Source organism: Myzus persicae, unplaced genomic scaffold (assembly GCF_001856785.1).
Source record: "Myzus persicae strain clone G006 unplaced genomic scaffold, MPER_G0061.0, whole genome shotgun sequence".
In the NCBI taxonomy this organism is placed as follows: domain Eukaryota; kingdom Metazoa; phylum Arthropoda; class Insecta; order Hemiptera; family Aphididae; genus Myzus; species Myzus persicae.
This window is the reverse complement of record NW_019103889.1, coordinates 672,853-695,804: the sequence shown is the minus strand read 5'-3', so window position 1 is coordinate 695,804 and position 22,952 is coordinate 672,853. Positions and strand designations below refer to the sequence as shown.

At 33.2% G+C, this 22,952-nt stretch overlaps 1 protein-coding gene across 4 annotated transcripts in view; it reads right to left on the bottom strand.

The window, feature by feature from the left end:
* Positions 1-22,952, bottom strand: part of LOC111035929 (syntaxin-binding protein 5) — a 138,567-nt gene that overhangs the window by 50,607 nt on the left and 65,008 nt on the right. For all 4 annotated transcript variants that reach the window (XM_022317760.1, XM_022317761.1, XM_022317763.1 and 1 more), the window contains exon 5: positions 2,385-2,448. In XM_022317760.1, the coding sequence (XP_022173452.1) occupies positions 2,385-2,448 (64 nt within the window). The remainder of the gene's footprint in view (positions 1-2,384; positions 2,449-22,952) is intronic.

The following is a 22,952-nucleotide window of genomic DNA, read 5'->3' as shown; positions in this document are numbered from 1 at the left end:
GAAAGAATTAGAACCAAAACTCTGCCAAGTCTCGCCTCAAATCAAGTTCTTATCGAACAATTACTATACCTTTGCAAGTATAGTTTTTAAAATAAACGCAATAAAATGTATAGTTAAAAACATGGATTATTAAAAATGTTTTTTGTGGTACAGCATATTTCTAATACAAATACGTGCAATTAGTAATTTTTTGACGTAGAAATTGTGGTGACAGTATTATATGACCAGACAGTGAAATATTTTACAAAAGATAGGACGTATTTTTGTGTTTGAGTATTTTATTCCATTTTCTCAATTTTTTATATACTCGTAGGTTGTAGATAAATATAAAGTAATTTATATATTGCATGTGGATAATGATGAAAGTAATAATTTGTCTTGGTATGTCGATAACTTAAGTTTGGGGGGGGGGGGGGTGACAAGTCTCCAAACAAATTTGGACTATTTGCTCCTAATTTTGTAAGAACAAAAAATACGACGGTTCAGCGTTAACAAATAATTCGAGAACAGTATTGCATTCAAATTATATATAAAGTATATTATGTCATATGTCATATTCAGGAAAAAATATGCTCCAGAAGCAAAATTATGCGTTAAAGTGTTTTTATTAAAAAAAAAATTAACCTAATGTCAGTTGTTCTCTCCACAGGTACTATTATTAAGCCATATTATAGTTTATTTTCTGGACATTATTTGTATTTGTTTTTGGTTATTCCCACCGAACAAGTAGAACAAGTAGTTTATTAACCATTGTTACAATTTGAATTTTTATAATATATATATTTCTTTTGGTGTTTTATCCTGACCAATGTAATTACCAAAAGGACGTTCAGAGGTTCTCCAGAAAAAAAATCCTTTACAATTTATTTTTAAAATACGAGTTTTGTAATGTCCCAATACAATTTAATTTTCTCCACCCGCACAGAAAAGCAAGTAATAAAAACTAAATCGTCAAAGATATTCCAAATAGCTTACTCATTATGAATTCAAATGTTGACGAAAAAAACCCAAAAATAATAATAATAATAATTTGTATACACATAATCAGGAGAGAACGTTACACAATCAAATTCCTTAAAGACGAAATTGCCGATCGTTAGCATAAATGTATAAGTCATATTCATATTATATAAAGTATACATTGTGCCATTATACCGCCATGTTCGAATGAAATCATTATTGTGATTTGATACACGAGTCTTATTTTTCGTTTTGAATGAAAAGCGAATATGTTAAATAATGAGTTCTTTACTGTTCACGTTTAAGTGGTAAACTCGATGAACTTTGGTTGAATTGAATTAATTACCGTAGCCGAAGTATATCGTAAAATTAAAGAAAGAAAAACCCACTCGAAAACTATCCGTGAAATTTCCATTCATATACGGAAAACACACACACGTACCTACACTTAAATACATATATATATATATATATATATATATAATTTAAAATATTTACAAAGGCATTATAACGCACAAAAGATACTGTATACGGTTTTCAATATGAATCGATACACACAGGCTTAAGGTTAAGGGCTCGTGTTTTTCAACACCGACTTCTTGACAGTGATGCAATTATAATAATTAATAATACATAAAAACCGCGCATGTCGATTATTTTCTGTTGCCGTACTTGTACAGCTACTACAATTACAGGGACTGAAACCAAACCAGAAAAAAAAACAGATTTTAAATCCAGGATTTTTCAATTTTGAAATAAAAATATTTTCTGGTTCTTTGATTTTTTTAAAGTCATTTTTTATATATTAGAAAAAAAGTGAACGTTCATAGTATTATATTTAATTATTTGTAATTAGAGATTAATTATAGTCATAACATCTAGGATTCCTCTTAACCCTTAATTTGTCTACTTTAAAAAACCCGAAACAGATATTAAGAACCTTTTGAAAAATAACTGAGAACCAGAACCGAAAAAAACACGAAGTACCATTTCTTGGAAAACAGCCATGCATAATAATATTATACCTTACTGCAGATGTGCGATTAATGCGTACCTAATATATATAATATTATAATATGTCACACCCAGCGATAGAATTTTTATTAAATACTATTGATTGATATTCTCGTATACAAACCAATATTGTTGTTTTCAATCAAATTTCTACTCTTCCAATATAGATTATATATATTATAAATAATATACAGAGCAATATAATATTGCACAGGTGGCCAATAATCTGACATGTGTCAGCAATCAGAGATAGATAAGCACTATGTGTCGTGTGCCTATATATAATTGATCTATATTATATATGGATTCGAGAAAAGTGTGTGCGTGTGTGTGTGTGTGTGTGTGTGTGTGTGTGTACGATCTAAATATATATAATATTATATGTAAAATATATATATACGTGGATTTACCTTGCTGGAATCTGCAGGATTATCGCTCAGGTGTACGATGGGTCCTGGATGAGTGGGTCTGGTCCTAAAACAACAACAAAATAAACGCGATTTAGATTAAAATAACCTAGAACCAGTAATTGCGGGCGAGATGAAGGGAATGAGGAGGAACAAGCGTTGGAGGACGAAAAGGAATAGGAGAAAGATGAGGTTGCTGGTGAGGCGGTCGCCGGGAGGTGTGGGCGGGGTCGAAATTAATTTCGAACATTCGGACTCTGGGGCCGATGTTGTGCGCCGAAATTTATCGCCGCTGCACTTAAATCCGGGACATATAATGGGATTATACGCGTACCAACGCTCATTTTCCGGTCCACAAATACCTACGGCTCGGGAGAGGGTCTAATACCGTAATATATGAATGAGCGACGCGTTATTAACGACTGGAAAGGAAATAAAAAAAATATATAAAAAAGTAAAAATAAAAAACAATATACACACCTTCCCGCGTCACCGTTAATGAGGAGGAATGTGTGTGTGGGGTCGTGTATATATCTATAATATATGGGCACTGTTCATATGTATACATCGTACATGACTTATATTATAATATACTACACCGGTGGTTGCGAGCGCTCGGGGATGGAAAAACGGCGTTATTTCCACCATACCAGCATCCCCTTTGTGCATACGCCACCTATAACCCGGTCCACTGACACCCCCGAATGTCGAGGCCGTTCGAGATAAACCTTCTACATACACGCTAATTCTAAACGCATTATGATTTCGGTCATAATTTATAACCCAACTGTAACGCCCATTGCTCGCATCATAAACGAACTACATAGCACGATTATTTTAACGCTATATATAGGGACTTATTTATAAATTTCATCATCTGCATAGCTGTTGCAGTCATCGCGTACCAATATAATATATACATGCGAGGTATGACGGTGTAAGTCTTTTCACTTTCTGATTTTTTGCCACTGCACTGCAATGTACCTATAGGTAGGTCGCCGACATTTGAAATATTTACACGTTTATAACGGCCCGATAACGATCGTCGGCTTCCTTTTTCATCCACCTGGATGAAACGTATGCGAATATTATTACAACTCGCGCAGTTTCACTGCGCAGTGTAATATAATATTTTCTGACATATTTTATACGTTTTGCACAGTTTTGCACAGTTTTTTTTTTAAATTTATTTTACCGCATTACATCATCTCGCTGCTTTTGTACTGCATTTATAAAAACTTTGTTGCGCGCATAAACTTTCGTCAAAGAAAAATACGTTGTTTCTACCACTGTTATATTGTCTATACGCCATTACCACCAAAACTACTACATATATATATATATGTGTGTGTGTGTGTGTGTGTATTACCACTACCACTACCAACACCGTCTATACCACTACTACTTCAACTACTATACCGTAGGTTTACAATAGCGGTATGCGAACGTTAAGAATTCGTTTAAAGTTAAATATATATATATATATGTGTGTATAGACTAGAACGTTTGAAAAGTTTACGAGTAACAAAAACAACAGACCATTTTGTAGTTCATAAATCGTTTTTTTATTTATGTGTATATGGTTAGAAAATCTACTGTCGGTTTTTGCGGGCAAGGACTCGCATTAATAGTGATGGGACTACCGGGGACGCGGTCGAAGTGCAAACCCTATTCTGACAGTTTCGTAAAAGGGTGTGCTTAAGGAGGTCGTATTATACCGTCGGTGATTATTTAAAACCGGCAACGCGCTAAAGAACAAATAAACTCATAGACGCTTTTGCGCAGACGTTTATGATAATAATAAACGGCCTATATGTGTGTACATTATAGACTGCAGGATCCGCAAGAATTGCAGAACAATGCCGTGTATACCGTCATAATATATCTCGTATACCGTACATATTACATATTATACAATGAGCGTTGACTCGAACGTCGTCACACGTCATTACTCGTTGTACACGTCACTTTGTTGTATGACGCCACCGTATCGGCGAAAACCGATAGTATACGACCAACGGCGATAATATAAATCATGTACGCGCGATCCAAACAATAAATGACGTCCTGGATGTAATATTCGTAGGCCGATACACTTGCAGCGGCAGGAATGCAGGATTATATACGCGGAAACGGTCTTGCCAGCACCATCCTGGAGGACGTATAGTGGTGGTCCGACGTAGTGTATTTGAGATCATAATTTATCGGCCACTTACGACGATAACAATACATATTGGATTTAGTCCGTCGATTCCTCGCACCAGTAATTCGTTCTGATGGCAAGTGCGCGACGACACTGCAGCAGACCCGTAAATAACCACTGCCACTATACACGCGACGACGTGTGCGCGAGATGGGACCTAACCTATTCGAGTGACGCAAATGTAGTGCAAAACGCAAAACGTTATTCATATAAGACTAGATAATAACGTAGTAAATAGCGTATGGGCGTGTATAGTACATAGTAATATAATATGTCTGCTGCAGCTGCAGCATGCAGACACATTTTCAAAAACCGCGGTATTTTTTCACGGCAAGAGTCATTGTTATTTTTGGATTTAATTCCCGTTGCAACCGATGGTATTGAAAGAATTTTTCAACGCGCGGTTTAATAGAAAAATTCAACGAAAACCCCGTATCGAACGAATACCAGCTAGTATACACACATATACCTACATGGCTACATTTTATGCGATAACAGTATACATTGATATCAGTTCAATGCAAGAACCACTATATACGAGTGTAGACACTAAACGCACAACGGGTTGAATAATTTAAAACGAAATTAATACTATACAGATACGGAGGTACCTATATATTATTATGACGACAGGTATTATGAATTTGAAACGAGCGCCGAGAGACGTTTCGTCTCGGATTAATGCCTGCCGAGTGTCGCGTAGTGCAATATTGAATAAAAGGCAAGTGTAGCTTAATTCGTTAGAGAATTCATTTAAACTCCGAATACGTTGGAAATTCGACTGTCTCCGCGTAGGGACGAGGCAGTCGTTTACAATAGACCATATTGGAATAAAAAAATAATAATTTATACGATGCGTTTATACAAGTTGTGCAATAATTAGATGCGATTCCATCATCTCGGTTCCGATATGGTCTGTGCGGGTGGGTTTATTCAGACATCAGACAGTACGAGTTCGCGAGACACGACGCACCGGACAAACTACAGTGTTTTTGGTCCGAAAAAACCGCTTCGATACTTTTATCGATGTACGATATTATTGTTATTGTGGCCGTGGTTATGACGGCGGAATGCTGTACGCGAATGAACCGAAACGGGCGTACCTACCTACCTACCTACAATAATAATAATAATAATAATAATAATAATAATAATAATAATAATAATACAATATACAATATTATCATGACATCGCGGTCACCGTTCGAATACCGTCCGCGGCCAGTGGACGAGGGATGGAAGCAGGGAAACGTGCCATAGGTATACGCAACAATACGTCCAATGTGTATATACGAGTATAGGACGTCTAGACTTGGGCGGGTCCGTCTCAACGGTTGGCACTCGGCGAATCCAAAACATTGTCGACTGCGACTGCTCCGGAAAATGGGTACAGCACAGACGGGCGGTATGTGTCGCGCAGGACACGAGTCTATTCGCTGTATTTTAACTAACGGAAATCTAAATCTTACCACCACGACTGACGTGCTTGTGTGTTGCGGTTAAACTACTATACACACAGGCGCTCACGGGACCTATATTAGGCCATTTAGCGAAATCGAAAATTGAACAGCACACGTACTCGCGGCTGGCGTACACGGGCGCTAAATCGTAAGTTGTTGTCCCGAAGCAAACACGTGCGGGTCGGCCCCACAATTATTATACCACACGTACATACGACATTTATACCTAACGTTGAACCGACGTTGGACCGTAATTAATGCGATTGGTACGGTGCAGGCTGTGGCGACGCAAGCGGGTCGATCCATTTAACGCAAGACCCTCACGTTTTCAGAAAACGATAGCGTTTTTGGAAATATTTATTTCGTGTGATTTTAAGTCGTTACAATGCGACATTTTCGGAAAAAATCTATTTTTCACTATTTTCTCGTAGTCAGTTTGCAAAAAAAAAAAAAATAGTTTTTACCCTTTTGAATGACAGCATACACATTATTGGTTACATATTCCACAGCAGAATATTACTTTACAGAGTATTTCGAACTATAGATTATAGCGTACTAAGTATTTCACAAGTAGATTATTGGTAATAAATTACAAGTATTTAAAGTTTATATAGCCGGAGTAGTGGACCAAGATTTTCGGAGTACCAGCCCTGGTACACTCCACTTCGGTCGTCTAAACTTTAAACCATTACTTGTAATAGACTATACTAGTCCAAAATGCTATTATTATTTATCTAAAGACTCCAAAACATATTCATTTTGATGGAATATCGAATTAAAAATGAATGCTGTCATTAAAAAAAAATCGATAACAGCAATAAAAATAGAAAAAATTCATTTTTCTACAAAAATTACTCGAAATAATGTAAAAAATATTATTTTCAAAAACGTTTATTGTTTATGAAATATTGAGTGTCTTACACGGAATAGATATAGTGTCGCGGTCATTTAAAACTGAGGGCCATGACAAACGTGAAACGCCTCACGTGCACACGACACACAGACACACTTCAAAGTTCGCGTAACTGCGTGTTTAACGGCGAGCGATAGAGCGACCGCAAAACTGCTGATTACATTATAATTCATATAAATATTATTAAATATCCACACACTGCACGGGTACATAATATAATATATTTATCCACATATTATCATAACAGTATCGTCTATCGTTTGTTCGCGGTTTTGCACGATGAATATTTATGAATTATAATGTCGAGAGACCGCGTCGTATTATTATAATTATCTATGGACGATAATATTGGGTGTACGCATTAAATTTGGACGAAGGCGAAACGAAAACAAATGGACGACAAGAGACAAGAGTCACTGATGTCGTAAGAGATGTCGTTCGTGCCAAGTATATATATGCATCGATACGCATAATGTAATATACCTAAATAGATAATATTAATAATTATATTATTCAAACAATTGCGGAATTTCAGCTCTGACCGAGAGTTTCGTGCAAAACGATTTGGGTGTGATATTTGTATAGTACATGGCCGTAAACTGTCACGGCAAACGTCTGAGACGAACCAAAATATGATTGCCCATTTCCGTTTTCAATCGCGGGTTGTAAATAAAAATAAAATCGAACAACGCCGCCGTTTATTATTATTATCAATCAATTTTTCTTTGCACGCCATGTCGTCACGTGGCGAAATATATATCCAATAATACGACCGTCTAGCTCTCCGTCATTTGTTAGTGTGTTTATTTCTTAATAATATTTAACTGTCCATTACTTATAATATGGTACACGAGGCTACAGTTCAAGACCAGGGTTGCGAATCAAACATTTTTATTTTTTTTTTTGAAGTGGTAGGATGTGAGATTTTACCCAGTAAAATATGATTGCAGACACATAATATACGCTGGTTTACTCAAGTTGCTTTAATTAAGACCCGTATTGATTTCATTCCTTAACATGTATTCAATTTATTAATTTTCATTAGGTGGACGCCTACATGGTTTTATCGGTAAACGTGTTAAGCGCGTTAAATTGTAATAGGTTTAGCATATTTTCAATGTTTATGTACGCTATAAATGATAAATATTCTCCATAAAAATAAAACCGTTGGAAATTGTGACAAAACATAAATAGTTTTGTGTTTTTTTCTCGTGAAAAAAATAAAAATAATTAGTCAATTGTAGTAAACTGTATATAGTCATTCTTGGAAGTAATAAAATGAAAAATTTATAATTTCCGTGATAATGTTGACATCACCATTTTTTTTTTAAAGCTGCACGCACTAGGAAAGCGGTATCATTTAAATTGCATATGCAAAAATACCAAAGCGCAAGGTTTTTTTTCATGAAGTCTTTACCAGTAAACAGAGGGTTAGAAACATTTTATTTTATATACGAAAGTGCGAAAGCTACAGTGCGACTAGAATGCCAATTTTAAATTGAAATTTAATTTATCATCGTTTTAGGTGAAAATATACGGTTATTCTAATGTAGACATCTAGAATCTAGATCAGAGTTTCTCAAACTTTTTCTCCGCCGGACCCCTTAGAGTATAGTAAAAACGATTGCGGGCTCCGTAAGAAAAATAACCAAACCTAAGAATAATAAATAATAATAATTCGCGGACCACAGTTTAGGAGACTCTGGTCTAGATAAAAGTAAATTGTTCATATCTATCAGCAATTACCCAATCATGTGGCTTCTGTAACGAATTTAGAAGAATTCAAATTTATATACCTACTTGTTGTGCGATATTATAAACAGAGTTCTAGTAAATGTAGGTACCAATAGTGAACGACTTGAACTTAAGAACACAATACCAATGAATCGTGTTATAATACACCTGAATTAGTCAACAGTACTCTGTAATACCGCAATATCCAAGTATTCCTCCAATTCAAAACCATAATATTATATATAAATTGCGAAATGAAGCCTTTATAATAAAGTACGCATCATCGTAGTTATTATTAATAAAAAACAAATCTTTATAGTAAATTTTCATTAGATCTTTCCGCTCGGTTATATTTTTATGGAGTCCTATTCGTTTATCGCATATACCGTCTACACTGTAGATATATTTTACGCTCATGAAGACGACACCGAGTCTCATCGATTTCTGCCATTGGAATTACACTATTATATCTTTTACGGCGATTTAATGTTTTCGATTCGAGTGGGGTGTCATAAAAACGTTAATCACTTGGCGTACGAATTTAACGAGTTCGACGTGGATCCTGAATTATAGCCTCTACAATATACAATAACATCAAAGAGCAAAATAATAATAATATAATATACTATTATACTGATGCCGACGTAATAATAATATTATAATATTTATTACAATATAGTACGGAGTACGAGATAGAGAGAGACGGAGAGACAGAGAAACACGAAAACGAGTAAAAATAAATGGATTTCGGTTTCGACGTTTTGGTGGAATTTTAAGAGCTTGCAAAAACCGCATTGCAATCGCAATTTCGGATGTCATTAACTACATACACGACAGCAAAAACGACGCGGCTGACATCCTCGTTACCCGTGGCCGAGCGGCGGCGGCGGTGCACCCCATACGGGGTGTCTATCACAGTAAACTTTTGCCAAGTCGACGGGTTTAACTGCAGATTGCGGCAACAATAATTATTATAATAGTTGTATAGTATTTTAACTATATTATTGTATGCGATTTAACAATATGTAACTCGTCCGGGACGCGTTGTTCGTCAATAAACAGTTAGTTCGCGGCGATCGTGCAGCGGCATATTATAACATTGTAAATTATATTTATATAATATGTATAATATTATGTGACGCAGGATTTATAATATTATAATATATACGTAAACCATGATATACTTACTACGCATATTACACGTATGCAAGTTTTCCCGTCACGTTCGTACCCCTCAAACAGCTTTGATATAATTATTAATATCTTTTTTGGTTTATATAATATAAAATCGAAATTGAAATTGTAAATTTACGTGTTAACATAAATGTGAATAAATCATAATATGAATGTCTTAATTGTGGACAACTTATAGTAAATCAAAATGTGTTGGTAGAATTACTAATTTCTATTGAACGATTAAAATTAGTGACAGTGGAGTGTTCAGCTTTTTTGAAAGGATTGATTGCTTTCTCATATATTTTTCATGACAAAAGTGGGCCAAATGGGGAGGGGGAATATAACACCCTTATACCCACGTGAGCACTACGAACCTGATTAGTGAGCAACCTATGATAAGCAAATGCATATAGGCTCGATAATTATTTCCGACAAAAACTTGTGTACAAAACTATAAAACATGGTCAGCGGGTAACGAACTAACATGATGTATAAAACCAAAATTATAGAAAATATACCACATAACATAGATAAATGTTTATACAGTCAAAAGTTTTCTAAAAACTGGGTTTAAAAATTGACTATTTTAAAATTTTAACCAGATTTTAATTTTTTTAATTTTAGTATTAAAAAATAAAAATAAAAATGTTATATTTTAAATGTAGAGCAAACGTCAATAAATTATTTTATATAGATAATAAAAAATATTAATCAAAACAAAAGTTATTTAATTTGTTAGGTCTTCCTGTTACACCCTGTATACAAAGTTTCTGGGTAAGTAATAGGTGCCATACCTAATATCGAATTTTCAATTAGAACTGATTTATAAAATGAAGATAAAAAAGAATAAGATATTTTTTAAAGATGACAGTATAGCGTGGTGTCCCCTGGACAATGCTAAACGATTCTCTGTAGGCATTAATTAAAAACTTTAGTCGAAAATATAGTCTAGGTAGGTACCAACGATGTGTTTTAAATTATTTAATTTAAAATTATGTATATGAGGACACGTTCACTCAGACATTGTGATAATATTATTTAAACGAAATGTATATTAAATTTTACAACGCACTCACAGTGACGTTATTACGTCCACCTATAATATTATGTATCATTGTAATATGTACAAATATCGGATCACATACATTAACCGGCTCATTTTCGGGGGGCGGGGGCCGGGGAGGGGGAATATAAATACAGAAATCCGACCGCTGCACCGAAGAAAATGGACAGGATTTGGATTTCGCGAGACGTGGAAAAATGACAAAAAAAAAGTATACGATTGCATATAATATAAAATACTATGGTACCAGTATACAAATGATGTCAAATGTATAAACAAATTGTACATTCAATTATTTATAAGTTGTGTGAACCAGGATTTTGTTTAGGTAGAGTAAAATTGAAATTTAGTTTTAATTTATGCATTGGCAATTCGAGTGTACGACGCAGGTTAGGTACATACAAATTTTGCATTTTCATTTTCATTTTTTTTTTTACAATTTCATGTTTTTGTTTGTATTTATAACACTATAGATATATGTATTATTTATGCGCTCAAATAATATTGAACTTTTAATTAAAACAAAATATCTAAAAACCAAATAGGAGAGTTATTAAATGTTAAAGTCATTTTCCACAGAATACACAATAAAATTGTTTATAACTATGATGTTCATTCTAAAATTAACATAATAATTTATTAAGGTTCATTTATTGAAATCGGCACGATAAAATAAATACGGATTACAAGTTGAAACAACCTATAAATACGATCATCGTATGTACTTCATATTTGGCGAATTTCCTGATCAACCTGACCACGTTAAGTTACTTGAATACAAGTACGAAGGAGATGTTTTATTGATTATTTGATACATTTAATGTACGTTACAGCCACACAAGTTTATGAGAATGAAAAAACAATAATATATTTCTCCAACCGTAAAATGTTTATTATCATCATTTTTGTTTTTATTTTATATATCTGTCGTGTCTTGGTATACGCATATATACTTACATTGCAAGTAAAGGGTAATGAAAAGCCAAGAAGCATGCGGAAAACGTTTGGATTTTCCACACGGCTAAGCATATCACTTTTTATGGGTTTCAATTATCCACCGAGAAACTTCATTTCGCCCAGGCCTAAGATACCGATTCGAGAATATCACGTACCTTATAAGCTATACATATTATACATGCATAATACACAATACACGTACATGGAATATCTCGAGTGCAATGAAATAAAGTTAACGTTTCGGCGTAGAAGTGCAGCGGGGGCAGAGGTGAAGGCGATGGTTGGGTAATGGTGTAGCGGTCTAGTGACGGCAGTTTTTAATAACATTATATCTAATAACTTTGTTAGTAAACATAATATATGTAGAACATTGCAACTTATTAAATACTACTCTACTCCTAAATTATTAAAGGCTAAACTTGTTAAACATATTTTATACACCATAATTATTACAGAACCAAAGTCCTGGACCGTAAAAACCGTACCAACGTAAAACGTATTTTACCGACCTATGTAATTTGTTTATCAAAGTCGTTGAAATATAACGGAGTGCCTAAAGAATATAAAGCTTTTGGTAACGAGAATACAAAGCTTTCAGTAACGTACAGCGCAATAACAGTTTTTAGTACACAGTAAAAAGGTTTGATAGAGATATGGGATATAAAAATAAAAAAATGAAATAAATATAGGAAAACTTTTAAAATATCTACATGTCTATCCGTTGAAAGAATAACAAGAAATGCTGAAATAGTGTATGTGTGAAGGAATATTAAATATACAAAACTTGTCTAATACGTTAAGTGTTAAAAATATAGTTTATCCAAAAAGAAAGTTTTGAATTCGCGGATGTGTTTAAAGAAAGAACTTGTTCAAACAGTGGATAAACGAAAATATTGTTTTACTTTATTTATTTATTAACTTTGTTGGTACGTTTGATGTACCTTATATTGACATAATATATTATGTATATTATGGTATAGAAGTGTATGTCTACAAAAAAAAAAGAATTTAATTAAAATAAACTCTGTATTAGGGTCAAGAAAGTAAAATATAAATTAAGTCTATTATGTAATTATTATAGTGTAAACGGCCATTTATTATAAATCAACAACCAATTCAATAGAAAACTTATAAAACTAACATTCTTCATGACATTTTGTTTATGAACTAGTGTGGAAAACTTAAAATCGTATTTATTGATTACAGAATATTATTATATGGTAAAGCAGTAAAATTATATCAGTGTTGCATTGTTGTTGAAGATCATATGATTTATTATTTTAATTCAAACTTTACTATAGATAAATATTATAGTATTATGCGAGTAAAAGTCACAATGAGTAAATAAATAAATAAAAGTATTTGATTATTATGACTTTCACTAAAATACTTATCATTTAATCGTTATATATTTTCAATAAAATTTGTATACAGAAAAAAATTAATTAAACTTCATATCAGTGTTTATTTAATATGTGTAGGAGCCCTATATAGATTTTATTAAATATTTGTTAATTTTGATTTTAATTAAATCTATATTACTTTAATAATATAGGTACCTACTCCCCTTATTATATTACCGTGATTTTTAAAATTAAATTAAATTGTATTAATATTTAATTTCATATTACTTAAGTAAATTATAAATTTAAATTCATAGTTAATACTTTAATTTTAGTTTAAAAAAGTATACGATATAAATACAAATTTGCAGTAAAATGGGTTAGTATATAATCACAATTATTTTGAAATTTTTTTTTTCAATAACAAAATATTTTAATTTTAACTATGTTTATACATTTCTGAATGCTACCTATCATTTTTTCTTTTCAAAAGAAATTTTAGGTACTATACTCAAAATGTAACGATATCGCACGACAGTTTAACAAGAATTTCAGCATTTGTTCATAAACTATACTGAGTATTTACAGAGTTGACCATAGAAGCTCTATGAGTTAAACCATATGTCCATATGTGACCAATTTTCAATCAATATAGGAGCTAGAATATAAACTTTAGGAGCACTTACTCTGAAAGAGTTTTTTGAAACAAAAATACAAAATAAGAGAACTCGCCTTTGTAAAATCTATAATAGCTTTTCCGCTGCCACTCAGAATCTAAAATGTAATTTGTTAAGAGCGCAACATGAATAGCTTCTAATATTTTTATGATTCTGTCTTCAGAGAAAAATACAATCAGTCACAGAGGTTGAGTGAAGTTTAAAAACATTTTATTGTTTGAACACCGATCCCAAGAGAAACACAACATAACAAAAAAAATAAACGTACATACGAAAAGTTATTTCTGCAAATCAGCGTATCAACTGACGGCATAACGCATTGACCATTCTCGAGGTAGCCTATATAGGTACATGACGTTTTGACATTACTCAAACATAACACTGGTTTGTGACCTGACACGTTTAATTTGGTTTCGATTTCGGATTCAGCCTTTGTCGCTCAACACTCTACACTTTTACATAGTATGTGGCTACTCCGTAACTACATCCGTACTACTCTGTAACTACATCCAAGGACAATAGGCAACGGCGGCGACAGTGACAGGCGGGCCTAAAAAGATTTTCAAGTTTGAAATTGTACTAGGAACAGTGAAAACCGACACGGAGAATACAAAACACGAATGGAGATGTAAGACGAGAGTGACATCAAAAACAGACTTGAAAATATCACGTAATACTTCGAATCATACGTAATTCGCAGGCCATAAAATAAATAATGAAACCGACAATATTGAGACGGCGATGTACGCCAGCGGTTGTTAACCGATATAAAAGTGATAAAACTTTATACCCATAAAATAAATACGTAAGTGGGAGGGAATAAGGGTTTATAATTTTTTTTCCTGCCGGAAATTTGGAAATTGTAGTCTAATTTTTGAGAGGGTAGAATAATATTCCGTTGTCCATTGATAAGAGTGTACAACCTCATGTGCATAATATAATCATTTTGTACAAGTCCCTATTTTAATCAAATATTTAAGGGTCACCTCAGTTTATTTACTTCCCCCTTTTTTTTTGAACATTGGCGCTTGTCTTATTATTTCTGTGTGATTTTTTCATGAGCGTACAACATACTTTAACGAGATAACTGCAGTTTTCTTCTTCCGAATTCACGACATGTGTGTAAGTTCAAGACGGTTAATAATGACGGATATGCGAAGAATCCGGGATATGGCAGAAACGCATATTATGAAATACTATATAATGAACCGATCAATCATCTCAAATCCCAATAGTTTATAGTGTGTACGTTGTACGTCAATATATAAGGACATCCTCATACTCTCCCGACAATGTGACCTACAGGAGTCCAAAGTTTGTTTTAACAAAATTATGACTTTTCTTAAGTTGAATAATAATAATATGACAGTTGTGATGATTGACGTTCCAATTTGCGATTTTCGTATCATGAGCATAAAAATATTATAAATTGGATAAGTTTAAAAGTAAACCCATAAACAGACACTTTACGAACGCAATTGAACACGGTAATTTGTATAACAGAATTGTTCGATAACCTATTCAAAAGTCATGTACCGATGTATAGATGCTCAAAAAATCCAAAGCAATATATTACACTATAATGAATAAATATTTCCATTTTTTCATGCCAACTGAGGGGATGTTGTTCGGTATCAAAAAAATAAATAAATTTGATGACAGATAAAAATAAAAATAATTTTCACTACAATACTATTTTTTAAACATGTTTTTTTGTTTTCGTTATCTTGGTTACTTATCAGCAAAAATATGTTTATGATTCATAGATTTTTCTAGAAGAGGAAAAAACTCGAGTAGCGAGCTACTACGTTTTTTGTTTAATAAGCCTATGAGGGTTGCAGGAATCATTACTAAAATGATCAAGGTTTTTTTAGATGGAGGAATACGGTTTCTTGTTTTCTAATATTTGTGTCTTGTCTTTGCGCTTTTCTGGGACTAGAGTGTGAATATGAGAAAGGAAGGCCTAGTCCAAATTCCGTTGGGGAGCTCTAGGATTGAGGAGTTTCAAGCAGATTAGATCATTGTATTGATGTGTTTAGTTAGTTGTTATTTTTGTCAATATCTTTGGATGGCCAACTTAATATATTATATTATATAATTTTGGTTTTTATGTTAAACTCAGTTGAAAAGTACAATTGGAAAAGTAAGGATTAAACTATATAGTATTACATTAAAATCTTTAAAAAATAAATGAATAATGAAATAATGGTTTTAATAGTATTACGGTGGGATTGAGGAATAGAGGGATAATGCAAATTCTCAAGTTTTGACCTACAAGACAGTTTTTATTAAGAGCATCAGTTAGTAAACCTTACGAAATCCTACAAATAAATTTGTAAATTATTTTATGAACTATTCTTTCAAAAATATATTATTCTTTTGTGTATAATGATTACATCAAAGTACACTGTAGGAATTTCGTAGCAAATAGAGAAAAAATGTTTTATAGAACGAGAGACTATACACCATATTTGCCTTACATAAAACTTTACCCATTTCATCAAATATTTATATACTTATTCTGATCAACACTCATACAGTCATGCATTAAAGTAATGAGTTTAAGTCCGTGCACACCGTCATCGTTATTATCCATAACATCTAGAGTCCTAAACTCATCGTCGTCGTTTGTTTTGTCAGAAACTGTTCTTCATTCGCAATCTATATTGGTCATTTCATGTGAGACAAAATCGAAATCTATTAAATCCACTTACACATTACATGACATCGTCATCTCTCACTATGTTGTGTACTTATGTCGGCAATTGTTATGACAAACAAACAAACAACATAAACCGAAATGACGAAACCTCGACACAATAATAATAAAAAAAGATAATAGCGTTTTCTCCCAGCTAAAATAGAGACGGTGAGTAGTATTGGAGAGTGTATGGAATAGCGAGAGTGTGGGTGGGTGAGTAAGAGAAGGACACAAAAACTGTACGTCCATAAAGAAAACCTCTTTTGCCGGGAAAAAACACTGCAGAGGGGTAAAAAAAAATATAAATAAATGGAAGTCCATCCCCAAGCACAAAACGACCGTATGGTTTCTTTTTTCTTTTATGTATTTTTTTATTTTTTTTTGTTCACATACATGACAGAATAAATAATGAAATCCATCCGTCCCGCTGTGTTATCAAACCTTCATTTCTCACACAAGCCTGGTACGGAGAAAAAGCAAGAAATGCGGTTCCGGAGGAATGCGGCCTGCGGAGCACGAGTGATCGTGGTGGATGGGAATGGGTAGTCGAGTAAAAGACAAATGGCATCGTGAACAATTTTACAAGGCGAACGACACCCAAACGGCGCGCCCTGCATGTAGTGTGAGTTCCCTCACCCCCCCCCCCCTAAGTATATATATAATAATATGTTGCGAGTGATACACGGACGATGTGTCGACGTTGCACATACACCATTCTTGGTGAAAAATTAGAAGCTTCAAGTTTTATTTATCATATTCGCTATATGCGTAATATTTAGGTAGGTTACATCGTTGTATAGACACTATTATAGTATTTGAATTGATTTAAACTCTTTGGATCGGTTCCTACTCATACAGAAATTATTCTCATCGTAGAGTGTGGACTATCACGATGTTATTGTTCAACCAATTCAATTTCGAGAGTTAAATACATAAGCAACTATAAGCAACGGTATAATATTATACCAGGCATTTAAAAAGTTTGGAAACACGATAATGGTATACACATGGTATCGAAACTGAACAATTTCAAATGTAAGTACCTATATGAGCTTAGCCTTAAAAAACAAAGTATATATAAGCCTTACAACAGTATCGCTTATGAACTACAACTGCGAATTCAAATGCATCCATGTTGTAGGTAAATACCTAATTGAAGTAAAATCTATAATAAACATTATAAACGGTGATCAAACCGTGACAGGCTAATTTTATTATTTTCAAAGATTTTTTTTCGATAAGTAAAGAAAAATAATTAAATAATTAAATAATGTTAACAAGTCAACAATAAGCCTATAACATAAAGTACACTAAACATAATGATCTTAGAAATTTAAAAATAGTCTAAATTTATAATGCCAGTTAGTGGATGTATTTATATTTTATTCCTCTGTAAATATAATTATCATCATTATACCCTGAATCACTATATTTGTTCTTTAAAAATTCCTATTATTGTAATATTGCACTTTATAAACAGTTTGGTATGGTATTATTACAAAGCTATAGTTAGATAAAACAAGTACCAAGTATTATTCCAGCAACATTTTTCTCCGTGTATTATAATGATATGATTTTTATTTCAATAAAAAAATGCTCTGAAAAAAAACCCGAGATAAAGTTGAAACACGTTTTACAATTCCTACACAAAAATAACCTTTTCAAACATATTTAAAATTTTAAAACATAATCTCACTTTTACTTTCCGTTTTCATCCTCATCCGTTGCATGCCGGAGGGTTTAAGTTGTTGCTTAACATACTATTATCACTACACCGTCAAAACAAAAACGAGAATCGAATTCAGCAAAAACATATGTATATATATCGTTATCATATTTTTAACCATGTACGAAAAACTGCTTACCTAGTGGCAGAACATTTCAAGATTTAAAAATACGTGAAGGTAAAGAAAACACATTTGATTACTGTCAATCTTCCAAACATGTGAAATATTTTATACCACAGGTATTAACCAGTCATATCGTTCATCTACTTTGAATAGTTCAGTCACGTTACTCATACTACGTTATCAGTTAACAATCTAAGAGCTGATAAGAGAATAATCGATGTCTAGTGTCTACGCGTATATATTCTTGTAGAAATGTAAGTGTTGGCCATGACCTTTCATCAACGTTAAGGTAGGTATACAGAATATAATTTCTGTCATAATGTATGCTTTTAAAAAATATGAAATACGAAACATTATAGATGTACAATAAATAAATAAACAGATAATAATAGTTTCATTGGATGTGTGTATGCATACACTACACAGTACTTATTATACTTTTAGGTAGAGCTATTATACTATATATTTTGTATTATTATTAGGTATCATTTTTGTTGGTTGACGTATTCGTTTCGATTTATTTACGAGAAGACTTATTGCATGCGACTGAATACAATATAACCAAAGGATCCGAAAGGAAAAAAATCGGGCGAAGGACATAATATATGTTATCTGTCTCGTGCGTATTGCGATTGGCCTTTTCGCGGGGAAAGACGGTCGTTTCGGTCATATTATATACGCTGTCCTCTATATGCGCGAGATAAAAGAAACGGGCGATCCGGTCTCGCGGGATGACTCGGGACGAAATGAGGTTGCGAAAGTCATCCTGCTTCGAACAAATGCGCACATAACGGCAGCTTCACAATAACACTTTTCCGGCAGAGCTGGTTATCTCCGAGATGATGCGCTCGTGCTCATCTAATGGAGAATAACTTCTGTTTCGCGATAGCGGCAGTTTTTTCGGGGTCGTGGCGTACACTCTAAATAAGAATATTCGTTATTAAAATCCGACATTTTCGTATCCTGCTGCACAGGTATAAAATAGTAGGGCGGCTTGCGTGGATAACGCTCCAGTAGTGTGAAATTCGATGTGAAAAAATAGAAATAAAAACATTGTTTCGACCGAAGTTATTATGAAAATAAAAACGAGATATTTTTAATTGACTTTGTTTGCTCGTCTTGGCTCATTAATGCATTTTAATTTTTTTTTATGACCCAACTACAAATATTTCACACTATTGTTTGAAAACATTATCTTCAAAAAAACCCCGTGAAATCCTCGTTATAAACACAATGTTATAATTGAGAAGACAAAAATGAAAATAAGAAAATCTTACAAGATATAATATTTTTATTCGGTCAAATAATTTAGCTTTTGTTGTTCTCGTTAAGGAGAAGGCACAAAGACCTAGGACTACATTCTTAGAATTCTTAGCCTCGAGCAAATCGTCTCCAAAGGATCTGTATAAGGGACTTGTTTGTATTGCATTTTAAACAACAGACAACATAATTAATTTTCAAATAATAGCTATTGAAATTAAAATGGCATTAAAAACAGAAATATTAGTCGTCCCGATTTTTATTGCTACTCCCGACAAAATAAATAACCACATGAGTTTATTTCATGAATTTTTTCGTAAAATTAAATCCCCGGAAAAAAATATCTAATAATGCCTATACCTATATAATATTCCTTACTTATTCTTTTTCATTATTCCTCCCAACTATCCCACCAACACGACCATCAATACCACCATACGAAACGAGCTCGATGAAATATCTATAAATCATATAAATTTAATTATATGTTGCGTGAGGCTTGTGGATATCTTCTCTATGTAATTAAATACATAATATATTATACATTAGCTGTTGATAAGATACAATATCAAAACACTTTAAGGTCGCATCCTCAAACACTATAATATTATATACACCGTATATATAGTGTTGTGTGTCATAGAATGGACTTAACGAGAGATAAATAGAAGAGAAGGGTAGGTAATATTATTATATATATATATTATGATCCAAGTAGGAAAATTATTAATTGCCAACGAGGTTTACGGACAATAATGAAGATTGATGTGGGAGTGACGTTACACGATGAAACAATAATATTATAACTGGTGCCGCCGACCGGAGATTTTTAAGGTCGGACGATGGACGTTCGTTGTATAGTGGAACGTGTGTACAGTGCAAGAGGAAGAAGACGAGGCAATGCACGGGAAATGGGTTTAATGAATTACGACTTTAATTACACGAACAATAACGCCCTAGCTATATATTGCTATACCACCCCCGGAATCGCAGACTTGAATAGTTTTGAAATAACTCGATCCCATGTAAGAGTACATAATATATACATTATAATACGATGATGAATAACCCAGATAGCAGATTTTCTTGATAAGCCTCTTAATGCTCTTGACTTGACTATGGGATCATAATAATAATACATAAGAAGGATAATGTATAGAAAAGGGTTAATGTTTTCATATACTCCGTTCACATACACAGAAAACAGTGCAAAAAATACCATTTATATTTTAATAGATAAAATACAACAAATATAAAGGTACAACGCAAAAACATAATTGTAATATATAGCTTTGTTAAAACAGTTGAAATACTGTTGTGAGGGGAAAATTCACCGATACCGAGATTAATTCAATAATAATACGTCCATGAGTGATTTGAATTAAGCTTTTAAAATTTTCAAAATAACATTTTACCACCGTGCATACCTATACTTAATGAGAACAATCAGTATCCCCAATTACAACTCAAATCCTATAAACCTATTAGGAAAATGTTTTTTAAAAAATATTATCAAATTAATCTTTATCATAATATTGCTTTTACCATAATATACCATGTGAATAAATAATACCACACGCGTGAGCAATACTTGAAAAGCATTTAATAATTTTATGGTGAAAAAAAAAATGGTTTTAATTCTATAGGTAATTTATACTTTATCGATTAGCAATGTCGATATACAATGATGGAAATAGTTTTGCGAATATGGCTCTGAAGTCTCACTGGTCGTATTTATTATTATGTACTCCTAATTTATTTATTTATTCAACATAAAAACGGCTCAGGTCCCGGAATTACTGTCATATTATTATTATATTATATCGTGTGTAACATAAACTGTCGACTGCGTCACTAGGGAATGAAAATGAAGTATTAACTTTTACGATCAGGCCGCACAAAAGGAAAAACCGTAAACGGGTTTACGATCCAATAGTAAAATTATATAGAAATCTATTTTTTTTAAGCTTACCATTCCATTCAGAAAAATGGGTATTATGACGTGTATTTTTCTAGCCGATAACTCGCGTTTCCCCTTTTATTTTAGGCTCGTCAATCATTGCCGGGCTCATAAAATCTTCTACACTATGGTACGTGCGTCAAAAAATGTATATCAATGAGTGTTAAATTCTAAGTTGTTCAGTTATTGTAGCTATCGCCGTTGATATTACTTCGATACATGTTTTGTCATATGTACACACACACACACACACACACACACACACACACACACACACACACACATATATATATAGGAGATTTAGCGACTATATTGTACACATTCCGCGGTGCCTTCGAATAGTTTGTGTGCTGCAGGTACGCATATATGGCAATATGTTTCGCGAGTCGTCAACATTTTATAGTGCTAACCACAAAAATGTGAACGGTGAAACAAATAGCAAGACTAAATTGTCTTCGCTATAAAATTTTTATAAACACTTACACTCACCTATACTACGGAATGTTAAAAAATAAAGTAAACGAAAATACGCGTTCTACTCGTTGACGTAAAAACTTTAAAGTTGATGTTCCCTTGCTCCGCACAAAAGACGCGAACAAAGAGCGAAATTCTCGAATAACCGTTCGTCATAATATGCTTATTACGATTCACTAGAGTGCTAACTAGAAACAACTGCCAAGTCCGTACATACCTACCTAAGGTAACTTGCCATACATATATAATACTTAGGTGTATATACGCGTGTCATTAAAATAAACCTAACCTAACGTTTCAAGAAGAACACGGCAAACTTCATTATCCAAGTACACAAACACACACACGGACAAATTATGTGTGCGTTTTGTAGGGCTCGCGCGCGCGCGCGCGCGTGTGTGTGGGTGTGTAGACAAAGTTTGAGCTTATACCTCATGTACAATAATACACCCTTTGCGCAGTCCACATGACACGTCTTAGACAAGTAAATGCAAACTCTCTTGACTGGCGTGGCGTGTGCATAGCAGTACCCACCAGTACAACGGAAGAAAAGCTCTAATGGACATTTAAGTGTTGTACAGAAATTCAATGTAAGCACAACATTTTTGTATCACTGGTTTATTTCGAGGGTATTTATTATAAGTAGTAGTAGCAGTAGCAGCAGTTGCAGCAGTACTGCAGTAGTAGTATTAGTAGAAGTAGCGGTCGGACATATGTACGTATATAATATTTATAATATCACCGACGATATTGTTATTATTTATGATTATTCACCGAGTGGTATTATAGTAATGGATTGT